General features: G+C 39.9%; 1 protein-coding gene across 1 annotated transcript in view; it reads right to left on the bottom strand.

The window, feature by feature from the left end:
* Positions 1–13,704, bottom strand: part of mxd1 (MAX dimerization protein 1) — a 42,232-nt gene that overhangs the window by 28,170 nt on the left and 358 nt on the right. Inside the window, exons 2-3 of the mRNA XM_059964511.1 lie at positions 12,708–12,801; positions 9,441–9,470 (exon numbers count right to left, since the gene is read on the bottom strand). Of these exons, the coding sequence (XP_059820494.1) occupies positions 9,441–9,470; positions 12,708–12,801 (124 nt within the window). The remainder of the gene's footprint in view (positions 1–9,440; positions 9,471–12,707; positions 12,802–13,704) is intronic.

Genomic DNA, 13,704 nt, shown 5'->3' on the forward strand with positions numbered 1-13,704 from the left:
GTATTCACATGAAACGTATTAAACCTGTGGCTGAGTAAAGTTGTTAAGGAATAGTATTACATCAAAAGAAAATGTTTCCCAGAAATGCAAGAATTATATTATGCCCAAGGAGCAGGAGAATTTTAGATATCAGGAAAGGATAACACTGACTGGGAGAAAACAGGATGAGGGTAATCCTGCATGAAAATCAGATATTCGGAGGTTCTACACATTCATAAAATGAACAAATATTTACAAGGATAGTAAATGCCAGTCCCTTTATAGATGAGATAGGGTTATAAGGAAATGGCAGACATCTTCAACCATTTTTACATCAAAAAGTAAAATTCTGTAACTGCTAGAAAATAGCAGAAAGTCCTGGAAAGATTCTGCAGTTTTGGTGGCATTGTTGGAGAGAGTAATAGGAGTAATATCACAGGATAAAAACATTAAGAAGCGATGAAGCATCTTCATTTTCAAACATTAACATCACTTCTCTCAACATCGAGCATTAAGTTTTTATTTAATATTTTTCCCCTAATCAACCACTGTTGCTCTGATGTACATATATCTTATCCTTCAGAATCCTTTCCAGTTACAGGTGCTAAACTTATGGGTCTATAGTTCCCAGGTTTCATGTTCACAAAAGAACAATTAAATACAATAGAATAAATGGAAACTACACACAAAGGCAACAAGCAATTAATATGGAAAAGACAGCAAAGTGTCCAAATACAACACTAATAAATAAAATAATATTGAGAGTGTGAGTTGTAGAGTTCTTGAAAATGAGTCGACAGGTTGTGTTCAGCGATCAGTGTTGAAATGAGTGAACTTATCTAGGTTGGTTCAGGAGCATGATAGTTGAAGGATAATAACTGCTCTTAAAACCAAGGTTCCTGTAACCTGTCCCTCTTGTATAGGTCACCTCTGCTACAGAAAAGATTCTAATGGTCTAAAAATCTGAATCCCTACTCGCTACACCAATTTGTTAGCCACACATTGGTTTGCATATCTTCCTATTCTAATCCTCATTAGCATATGACACTGAAAGTCATTCTTTACTGCTTTTATAAACTATTTTTTGTGTAGCCAAGCACAGAAAACAGACAAAAACAAACAGCATTGCCATTGAAATATTACCCTCCATCCAAACAAACAAAAGTAGATATATACAGAGGCCAAAGACCATAGATCATAAAACACTTTTTAAAAAAAACCAAACAGATAAGACGAGGTAAAGAATAACAAGTAACAGATGCTCATGTGAATTTGAGGTGGCTGCACATAAGAACCTACCAGAGCAGTAAGCTTTGGGCTGCGTTGGATCCAAATAAAAACATTCAGTATTTAGGTTGAATTTAACAAGCAGATAACATTCCCGAGCTTAACCAAAATAGGTTGGACAAGATGGGTGGCTTTCCACAATGGAAACTACAGAAATTGATTTGGAACAGGCTGTTTTGAATTTAATAAACACTAAAATACTGCAATAAAGTTCACCTGTATGATTAATTGTGCTATCTCTGCTGAAATTCAAAATGCACCAACTGCCGCAAAATATTCTATAGATCTTTGTAGCTGAAGCTAACCGAAAGATATTGCAGACATTTCAAAGTACAATCTCAAATAGAGGACAGATCAAGCATCAAGAGGCATGCAAGACTGCATGCATCTGTTGTAACATATTGCTCAAGGAGCAATACTTCCCCATATAACGGGTTCAATAAAGGCAAAATACTGTTCGCGTAAATACAGAAGGTACAAAATCCCAGCATAACTAGCACTTATGGGCCATAATTTTGTATTTACAGGCAAATGATTTTCTCCTTGTGCACAAGTAAACTAAAGTAGGATTGAGCAGTAAGTGTCATGTGTTCTGAGTGCAGTTATAGGCGATAACAGTATCTGGAAATGACCAATGAGGCCAATGTGTGATATACAAACTTTGACACAGGTATGGCAACAGGTTGCAGAGGGACTGGCTGGGGAAGTGATGCATTCTTTCTGGGTTTCCTGTGGAAACTATAGATTCTCCGTGCCATCTTGGTTGTTGCTTCCTTCTAGTGTTTTGTCATGAACCAAGGATTCCCACAAGTCAGTATGGATGCAAACTTGTTGTAGAGAGGCTTTCACGACATAATAAAATATTTTCCCAAGTTGTCATGCTCTCTTGCAATGATGGAGCTCAGGGTAGAGCTACTTCTTTTTTGGGTATCTACTGTTAGACACATGTGATCTGCCTGTCATAGCAAGTGAATGATAATTAGAAGTTTGATGCTGTAGACATTAGCCTGGGAGAAGCAGCTAATATTGGTTTGCTTTCTCTACCAGAGAATTTGGAGGATATTACAGAGACAACATTGACAGCATTTGTTAAATCTGCTGGTGAGCCTGATCTAGAAACCTAAGTCTCGTTACTTAGTACCTTACAAGGGAACTATCGGAGTGAGAATGATCACTGACATGTCAGGAAATGAGCTGTATTGCAGCAGCTACGGAGTGCACCATCATTATGTGCTGTGTCATATGACGTGGGCAAATTTGGTATTATGATTGTTCTTGGCAAATTTTTCTACAGAAGTTATTTTTTCTCTCTTCAGAGTTTTTCTTCTTCCAGGCAGTGACTTTACAAGACGGGTGACCCCAGCCATTATCAATACTCTTCAGAGAGTGTCTGCCTGGTGTCAGTGGTTGCATAACCAGGACTTGGGACATCCACCACCTGCTCCCATAGCTTCACATGACCATGATTAGAGGGCTAAGGAGGTGGTATGCATTGCCCAAAGGTGACCTGCAGGCCAGCGGAGGGAAAGAGTGCCTTACACCTCCTTTAATGGAGATGCATCTCCAGCCCACTATCCGAATGTAGTGAAGTACAGTGCAAAACACAAAATGTAATTACAATTAAGAAATATACACAGATAAACAATTGAATAAGTAGAGCAAAAAGACAGCAAGAATAGTGAGGTAGTGGCAGATACCCTTCCTGAATTGTTTATTCCTCTCCATAGATGCTGCTTGACCTGCTGAGTTGCTCCAGCATTTTGTATGTACTAACTGGCCTGACAGACTGCTTTGAGCATAAATATTCTCCAGGAAAAGATTAAAGACAAGCTTTATTTGTCAGGCATAATTCAAAACAAAGCAAAATACATTGTTTGCATCAGTGACCAACACAGTCCAAGGATGTGCTGGGGAGAGCCTGCATGTGTTGCGACACTTCTGGTACCAACATAGGATGCCATCAACTTATTAACCCTTACTAACCCGCATGTCTTTGGAATGTGGGAGTACATGGTGGGTCCCATGTGGTCATGGGGAAAACTTACAATATCCTTACAGACAGCAATGGGAATTGAAACCAGTTCGCTGGCGCTGTAAAGTTTTCTGTTATGCTACTGTGATAGCCATTTCCTCTACAAATAATGGTCAAGCTTCAGCCAAAAGAAAGCCATCATTTTCGGCAACAAAAATATCAAATAGTGGAATATCAGCTAAGTTTTTATGCTGAAATCCATCATAATCACCAATTTCTGGCTACCAAAAGGGACAGATTTGTCATTCACTGATTGTTTGTACCACGTTGTATGATGTAACATAAGAAATAGGAGGAGTCGGCCATCTGGCCATCGAGCCTGCTCCACCTTTCAATAAGATCGTGGCTGATCTGGCCACGGACTCATCTCAATCTACCTGACTTTTCCCCGTAACCAATAATTCCCAGACTATGCAAAACCTATCCAACCTTATCTTGAATATACTTACTGAGGTAGCCTCCACTGCTTCATTGGGTAGAGAATTCCAGAGGTTCACCAGCTTCTGGGAAAAGCAGTTCCTCCTCATCTCCATCCTAAATCTATTCCCCCAAATCTTTAGTTCTAATCTCACCTATCAGTGGAAACTACTTTCCTGCTTCTATCTTATCTATCCCTTTCATAATCTGACATGTTTCTATAAGATCTCCTCTCATTCTTCAAAATTCCAGTGAGTCAGTCCCAGGCGACTCAATCTCTCCTCACAGTCTAAACCCCTCATCTCTAGAATCAACCTGGTGAACCTCCTCTGTACTACCTCCAAAGCCAGTATATCTTTCCTCATGAGGGGAGACCAGAACTGCACGCAGTACTCCAGGTGCAGACTCACCAGTACCCTGTACATATGCAGCATAACCTTCCTGCTCTTAAGTTCAATCCCTCTAGCAATGAAGGCAGCAGGCTATCAAGAACATCCCATTTGCCTTCTTGATAGCCTGCTGCACCTTCAAACCAACGTACGTGATCACGGTCTTTCCAAGACCATGATTGTTCTTGGCAAATTTGGCTTCATGTGATGCTGATCAGAGGGCTAATAGGTGCTACACCTTGACCAATTGTGATCTGCAGGTTAGCAGAGTGAAGGACCACTTTTACATCTTCTCCGGTAGAGACACATCTCCACAACACCACCCTAATTTGTGGTTACAATACTAATTAAAGTGTGCTGCGTAATGCTGAATAGTCACATTTCTTAAATACTGTTAGAAGTAGATGAGCAGACATTCATAATATCTACATTAGAAGGAAAAGCTTTTGAGACCTGGAAACAAATTACATTAACTATCTTTACATGTATGCAAAATGTTTCTCTCAAGCTCACTCTCTTCCATGGTTTATACAAGGGCACATAGTACACAAACACGAACTAGTTCACAACAAGCAAATGCTGCTTTGAATAAAAGGAATCTCTTCTGGATTGTAACCATGTTTACTTGTTTATTTGAGAGAAGTCTACTACTCACTAGTCAGGTAGCCCGGATACTTTTGGCAAGTTCTGGAGTGAGTTTTGGGGAAAAGCTGTTGCTGAGATAGTTTGGGTGTCTGAGGTAGTCCAAGACAGTGTTGAAGCAAAAAAGAACCAACTACAACAGTGGATCATCAAATTATTTCAGAATCTGGGGCATATTGATAGAAAATAGAGAATAAAATGGGATTAGTGAAATGGTCTTTAGTAGTCAGTGGGCCAAAGGGCCTGTTTCCATGTAATTTGTTCAGAATCAGGTTATATCACCAGCATATGTTGTAATGTTAATTTAGCAGCAGCAGTACAACACAATACATGGTAATAAAAAAAATAAGAAAATTAAAGTGTGTGTGTGTGTATATATATATATTTATTTATTTATTTATATTAAATAGTTACATTAAAAATACTGCAAAAAACAGAAAAAATAAAAAGGGTTAAGTAGTAAGTAGTTTCACGGGTTCAATGTCCATATCACTGCAAAAATACTTAACCATGAGGAAATGCCCCCAGAAGTGGTTTGACCTCTGGATCCCCATTGCCATATGGCAAAGCCATCAAGTCTCTTCAACGTCGTTACTTGGAATGATGAGACACGTCACTACCCAGCTGGTTCTACCTGTTGGAGCTCTTCCAAGAATTGGAAACTATGTGCCATCAAGCTATGAACAACATGGGCATGTCAATCTGTCACAGGTGGATATGAACCAATTCACAGCAAAATTCTGGCAGCATCCTTCCTAGGCCAGGCACTGGAGGTAACTAGAAAATAACTGGGCAAAACAACTAATTTGGTTACAGCTGGGAACCACAGGAAAATTAAAAGCAAGGGAGAAGTGACACAGAAGATAGACTTGGACCCAACGTCTGGGGAAAGGAAGTAGCAGGGAGAGAGGGGAAAGAAAATAAATTCAGCACAAAATGCACATTTATCTTTAAGTACTTCCAAATGCAACCAACATTTATACATACAAGTTTGGTAGTTGAATAGAAATGCAAACCTAATATTTAGGTTTATGCTGTCGAGAAATTTAGAGTTACTGTATAAAATGCAGCGGAAGATCATAACAACGGAACAGCGAGTTGCTGGTCTCCGCTCTCATTACTGCAGGAGCGATCTCTTTCTTCCTCAGGGGAGGGAGAGAGCCTGTCTGAGATACTGAAGGGCTGGTTGTGGACTGTAGTTTTGATGGACTTTCGAACTATGTCTCTTTGAGGCTTTGGGTCTTCTGCTGCTGCTTGAGCAAAGGCAGCAGGAGTGAAAGGGAAGCATAGAATATTTCTACAATTCATTCTATGGGGCTTCTTGTTTTGTGGATGTCTGTGAAGAGAACGGATAGCACATTGTATACATAGCCTGAAATTAAAATTAATCTTTGAACCTTTGAATAATATGATCTTACTCCTCCATTTCGTACCTCATTACCACATTACATGGAAAAGGATTTACACAGCATTCAGAGTATTAAAGCATATTAAGATCAGGAAATAACTGTTGTTCCATTTCTGTTAAAGGGAAATGAATTATCTGAAATGTACTGCATTGCAACAGCCAATGTACAGAAAACAATAAACAGTAAACAATGAACAAACTGCCAGTAAAACTAAGGCAATGAGAAAGATTATCCACCACATGCCAATTACCTTGAGCTGCTGTGTGATTTGCTGTACCCTATTTAGATTTATGCACATTGAATTAAAATTGCTGCAAGAAGTTCGAAATGCTTCTGTTAAGGACAAAGTAACTGTTAATGCAACGTCAACTCCTTTGGACCCAAATAAAATTTGGGAGTCGTAGGCATGCTGTTTGTAAACTGGTCTTGGAAGTTCTTATCTTTTTCCATATCCCCGTTTCCTCTTTTGATCAAGAATGCTTGCTTTTATGAGTCGAGGCATCGAGCTCAAAAGTCAAGAGGGTATGTTGCAACTTTATAGAAGTTTAGGCCACATCTGGAGTAACGCATACAGTTCTGGTTGCCCCAGTGTAGGAAGGATGTTGAGGCTTGGAGAGGGTGCAGAAAGGTTTAGCAGGATGCTACCTGGTTTAGAGGGCATGTGCTATCATGAGAGGCTGGACAAACTTGGGTTACTTCCTCTGGAGCGGCAAAGGCTGAGGGGAGATCTGATAGAGATTCCTAAGATTGAGAGAGGCATAGATAGAGTGGACAGGGAGTAGCTTTCTCCCAGGGTAAGAAATATCTAATACCAGAGAGGTGAGAGGAGGTAGATTTAAAGGGGATGCCAGGGGCAAGTTAAAATTTTTAAACTCAAGAGTTGTGGTTGCCTGGTATGGTGGTAGAGGCAAATAAATTGCAGGTTTTTAAGAAATGTTTACATTGGCACATGAATACAAGGAAGATGGAGAGATATGGCCATGGTGTAGGTAGGAGGGATTAGCTTTTTTTAAAATTTACTTTTTAAGCTGGTTCAGCACAACACTGTGGGCCTGAAGGGCCTGTTCCTGTGCTGTAATGTTCCCTGTTCCTTTTTTTAAAAATGTCTACAAGTAATTTGACACTACTCCATTCTCATTCCTTCTTAGCTAATCCAGCTTCATTCATATTTGGAACATATGAGATGTCCTCACCAACCTCGTGAGAAATCAGAAATAAGACGGCTATTGTCCACTTGCGACTTTGCTCTGCGGTTTTGGGCACGCGCTCACAACAGAAACTGTTTTCTACTTGAATGGGGAAGAGAAATGATCTAACAGAGCAAACGGTGCAACATGATACCGTGCCCAAGTTATCAGGCAATACTTCTGTGACATTATGCAGTGAACCTAACTGTGTAATGACATCACCCTGCAGCACTACCTGCTGCTGCAAAATGGTGTTTTAAAAGAAATCTGCACAAAACCTCAGTATGTATGCTCCACATCAATAGATTAATGACCTATAGCATGTAGGGGACAAACTGCAAAAGAATCCTTAGGGAAGCAAACTCCTTGGCTTCAGGCTACTCTTATACATTAACTGATTACTATTTGAAACAACATTGTCCATCCCTCAAAACCATTCTTCTGAAAGGGTAGAATTGATAGTAAAACATCCTCCAAGGATCACAACCTGTCATAGGGTTTGGAGGCTTGTGTGCCTCAATGGTCCAGAGTGCTATGTTGGCTGGAGTCAAGGTTTTATGTTTTGGCTCTCGGTAGGGTCACACTTGCCAAAAAGGTCAAAGGGTAGGTCACCGCCAGAGATGGAAGACTTTAATTGCTACCCTAAATACCAGTGGTGTAATGGGCAGTATTTTTTTGGCAAAACAATCACGTTATAGCACGATTATAGCAAGCTACATAGCTTCGTATTCAGGAACTAAGTGATTTTTTTTTCAAAAACCTGCTGATCAACTACAACAATGAACCAAGGACTTACAATAATACATTATGCTACTACAGGAGTTATAAACAGCAAACTAAATCATTTTGAGGCTTTTGTCATTTGACACTCCCAAGTTGTATATGGTTAACATTAAATAATAACTAGATGCTAAATTTTCATACATGAGGATTAGTCCTGACCACAGTTACAAGTATTTTTTTATATATAAAAAAGATGATACAATGAAGTAAAAGATCCCAGAATACTCTTTCCAAGAACTGTGGATGATGTCTGCTTAGAATCACCAGCAAATATTTAATTGCCAAGATTAAACAAATTATTGACCATGGTTATATTTGTGCAACCCTAAAATAGACAAATTAACACCAGTCATTTCTACATCAATGAAGTGCATCACCTTTAAAAGCATTTCATTGACTGTAAAATTGCTTGGTTCATCTAAGCTTATAATAGTGCTATCCAAATGCAAACTCTTCTTCATATAATGGCAAAACACACTTTCCGAACAAACTCTGCAAGATTATTATTTAAGTAAGGACTCAGGTAACAATTCTCAATGAATGCAGTATCAGTGGTGCATTATTAGGCCAAGAAGGAGATTTTTGAGATAAAATCTACTTTTGATCATCAGAGGTCAACTCACAAAACACTCACTGGGCCTCGACAGGAATACGGTTTTTAGTTTTGGTTGTCACACTGTCAATAAACTGTGATCAATGTAAAAGAATGTACTGAGGATTCACCAGAGTGTTGCCTGGGATGGAATGTTACAACAGACTAGATATCCAGAGGAGGCTGAGGCAAGTCCAGATAGTGGTGTAAAACATTATCAGAAGCATAGATAGGGTCAATAGCAAGAAACTTTGCCCAAAGCAGAAGTACCTAAGAGCAGGAGGCATAGTTTTAAGGTAAGAAATGATGTTTACAGGAGATCTGAAGAAATTACTTCAGCCAGCAAGTAGTCGCAAAATGGAATATACTGGCTAAGAAAGTGGAGGCGGCAGATACTCAAGACATTTAAAGAGCATTTGGACCAGCCCTTGAATCTGCAAGTAGATGACAGACCATGTACTGGTAAATAGGTTTGGTACAGTATATATACAGATAATTGACAGTTGGTACAGCTTAGGGACCAGTTTCTGCCCTGAAGACTACAAACCATGAGCGGGTAAATAGGATTTAAGTAGGCATAGGTAATTGACAGTTGGCATAGCTTTGGTGGGCCTAGGGACCTGTTTGAATGCTGTGTGTACTTGTGATTCTACTGCACATTATACTAAACTAACCATCGTAACATTTAAGGCATCAAATTATTTTCCACAGTCTTCAGCCTACCTGTTTTTTTCCATTTCGTTATGTGTAGATCTGAAAAAAAAGAAAATAGAATAAGAACTTATTCAATTTTAAAGGGGAAATAAACAACTTACAACTATGTATCATCTTCTAGATCACACCTTGTTCAACATAAGGACTTGCACAATCTGTGAAAGTTGTAACATGGAGGACTTTATCTACCAGAAGCCAAACCATTTTGATTGAAAACTGACTAACAAGCAAGTTTCACATTTTGTAAAACGCTCCCTTCAGGTTGGTAGCCCACACACATCAAAACATTCAGGCAAAAAATGATTACCAATATCCCAAATTACAGAGTATAGTTATAGAGTGAGAAAATAATTTGCCCTTCAAATTCAAGATGTGCAGCATCTTGCTTACCTTTTTTTTTAAAAAAAAGTATTTCCCCCACTTAAATAAATACAAATAAAATAAATGCTGCAGCTTCTTGCAAAGGCAGAGCTTTACTGAAACTTACTAAATAAAAGCATGAAGATTTGCTCAAAAGCAGAAAAAAAAAATCAGACATCATCTAAGTACATTGGGACCCCACCTAGAAGATCACCTACATATTTGGCTAATTCAAACATTTTTCATTATACAGTTCCCACTATTAAAAAAATTCATACTGATAAACAAAAGGTTTGCAATGAGGTATCCGATGGCATTTACTTCTGCATGATGCACTAGTAAGACTACAAGACATAGGAGCAAAATAGGCCATTCCATCATGTCTGATTGACTTTCTGTCTCAACCTTCTCCCTGTAACCTTTGACACCCTTATTATTCAAGATTTCATCAGCCTCCACTTTAAATAATCATAATTGACTCTGTGGCAATTAATTCCACAGATTCAAACACCCCCCCCCCACCACCCCAATAAATTTCTCCTCATCTCCATTCTAAAGGGACATCATTCTATCTTAGATTCCCCCATTATTGGAAACATCCTCTCCACATCCACTCTATCTAGGCCTTTCAGTATTTGATAGATTTCAATGAGATTCTCCCCCCCCCCCCCCCCCCCCCGATTCTTCTAAACAAGTAGAACAAAGAGAAAAAAAATTTGAGCTTGGGGAACCTACAGCATGCCACCTGCTACCAGTGGTGCTCGGAAATCAAGGGCTCATTTGTTCAACTTTGGTACAGGAGCTCACAAACTTGTTTTTAAGTTTCCAAGAAAACAACTGCGCTTTCCTTTAAGCCCAAGTTCTTTTTTTTGAGGTTGAGCTTTACACATGTATACAAAGATAACAAAATCTGTTACTTGACTCAGCACTAGGTCTGTTACTGAAACTTAAGAGCTGGCACAAGCAAGCTGAATTGATTTTTATCCCACCATTCACAAAAATGAAGACTAAATGTGAGAGGAAGTCATTAAACAACCAGTCAGATGGCAAGTACAAATCAAAATTAAATCCCCATCATATTGTTAAATATGTTTAGAACTGTTCCAGACACATTAGCCATCTCTCCTTCATTAGAGAATTATTATTTTTTAAACTGACAGTAACTCAGATTCATTTCCACTGCTATCTGTAAGGAGCTTGTGCGCTCTACTCCTGACCGTGTGGGTTTACTCTGGCATTCCAATTTCCTCCCACGTTAAACTGGGAGCAAGCAGCTTGAATGGTTTGGCACAGACTGGAGGGGCCACAGGGCCTGTTTTTGTGCTGTATTTTTCTATGACTCAATGCCAAAAACAGAGGTTAGAGGTTAAGTTGTCACATGGGTATAATTTCAGTGGCAGGCTCAGCGTGATTCAAGTAGCAGATTTTGTTATCTTTGGATACATGTGCAGAGCTCAAACTCAAAAAATGAACTTGGACTTAAAGGAAAGAGCACAGTTGTTTTCTTGAAGACTCAAAAACAACTAGGCTGTTTCTTGCCAAGTTTGCGAGTACAGTACTGTAGTGGTTAGCACAATACTTCAGAGTACAGGCAACCTGTGCCTAATTCCCACTGCTGTCGGTAAGGAATTTGTATGTTCTCGACCATGTGGGTTTCCTCCAGGTGCTCCAGTATCCTCCCACAGTCCAAAGACATACCAGTTGGTAGGTAGGTTAATTGGTCATTGTAAATTGTGCCATGATTAGGCTAGGATTAAATTGGGGAAATGCTGGGTGGTGTGACTCAAAGGGCCTTTTCCACACTGTTTCTCAATAAATAAATAATACTACACACAAAATGCGTTGATTTCCAGCATCTGCAAATTTTCTCATTTGGAATAAATAATTAAATTGAGCAACACAGGGTCTGTTACTGCGCAGAAATACTAAAAAAAAGTAAAATAAATTAATAAAATAAAATAGAAGATGCCCAGAGATCTAAAAAAGACCCAGAGGAGTATGGAGCATTTCCAGACCAAATCACCACATTTATTTTGTCTTCAATAAAACACACACGCACATTTGAAGAGAAGTTTAATGAAATAAAATTCAGGTTAAAATGGAATAAGTAATGGATAAAGCAAGATCAAATAAATATCAGCAAGAATAAACAGTTGCAATGTGAGTCTGAACAAACAAGCTTCTTTTTAAAAACTCAGTGCTAGTCATGTACACATTGTTTCCATTAGCCTGTTTACAAACAGCACAGAGAAGTGACTTCAATAATTATTGACAAAGCAGTTTCCATAGCTGATTAATCCAACCCATTCCAACAGTGTCACTGTTTGTCCAGGACTGGAATTGGGTGGAGAAGTAAACCATGGAATTACTCCAGGAAGGAACAGCTAAACTAGTTTCAATACAACTAGGGAATTGGCTTAGGACACCACGTTTAGTGCGCCACCTTTACAGCTCAGGGCATTCCAGAATTCTGAGTTCAATTCCGGCACTGTTCTGTAAGGAGTCCCTGTACTTCCTCCCAATGGAATGTGCGCGCTTTCTCCAGGTGCTCCAGTTTCCTCCCACAGTCCAAAGACGCACTGGGTAGGTTAATTGGTCATTGTAAATTGTCCTGTGATTAGGATTAATCGGGTCTGATGGGGATTGCTCGAAAGGCCAGTAGGGCCCACTCTGTGCTTGTATCGCTAAATTAAATACTTCATTCAGGAGTGATTTATATGGAAACAAAGAATGATTAAAGGATCAATTCTGTAAAGAAGCAAATCAGTCGGGGCACCTATGAGAAAACAGCCTTAATTCCCACTTACAGGGAGACCAGGAAGGATGTCGTGAAATCCAGACGGGGAAGAAGGGTAGCTCGGGTGTGGGGTTACAAAAGACAAGTCTAGCCAAAACCTGACCACATCTGGACTTTACCTGCTCCCTGCACTCTTCTTGGTTTTGCTTTTCCGTTTGCTGCCAGGATCCTCGTTTCTGTAGGGCAGGAGCGCCGCATACCCATGCTCAGCCTCTGCGTGGGGGAATGAGAATAGACTCAGGCAGGGAGGCAACACGCAATCTTCACCCATCCCAACTTCCCTATTTCTACCCCTCCACAACACCAACCCTCTTCTGTCTCCCGCACAGATGACACTTGCCCCACCCTCATGCACCACACACCTATCCACATTCCCACTCCTTAGCAAGAAAACGAAAGGGAGTGCAGTGACCATTCACCAGTTTGGTTGCTGAGACAGCATATCTGTCATATTAGAGGTACAAAGAATCCTTTTCTATTCAGTAGGGCCAGAGACTCCCTCATTGAAACTAAGGAAAATCAACATGACAGATTCAGAAAAGATGTTCCCCTCGACCCAGGAGTCTAGAACTAGGGGCCACGGCCTGAAAACATTGGCTAGCCTACTTAAAGTTGTTATTTAGAACAGAAACTAGTAGTAATGTATTCACTTAAAAGGCCGATGAATGCTTGGAATTCTTTAACCAGGGACTATATGGACTCGGTTCTGTTTTTGTTTTGATCACGTTGTAATCAAGATAGGATAACATAGGAAACCAGTATGTGGGCAGATCAGCTGTGCATTTGACAGATTGGGCTGGAGTACAGCGATGGCCTACTATTTATTTTCTCCGTCCATTCGCTCCCTCCTTCTCGATACAGCCCTGACTTGATTATCTCATCCCAATCCCACCCCCCCCCCACGTCTCAACCACTGCCACCAACTCTTACCTAAACCATTATTTGTCACACTTCCCAATTTCCCCCACTCTCACCCATTACCCCAACTCTCACCTCAGGCATTATCAAACCTCCCTAATCCCGATTCTCAGCCATTACCCCAATACTTACCCTCCCCATTATTTGCCCCAACTTCCCCAATTCCTGCACTCTCAGCTATTGCCTCAACTCTATTAT

This window comes from Hypanus sabinus, chromosome 1, assembly GCF_030144855.1.
Source record: "Hypanus sabinus isolate sHypSab1 chromosome 1, sHypSab1.hap1, whole genome shotgun sequence".
NCBI classification, from domain to species: domain Eukaryota; kingdom Metazoa; phylum Chordata; class Chondrichthyes; order Myliobatiformes; family Dasyatidae; genus Hypanus; species Hypanus sabinus.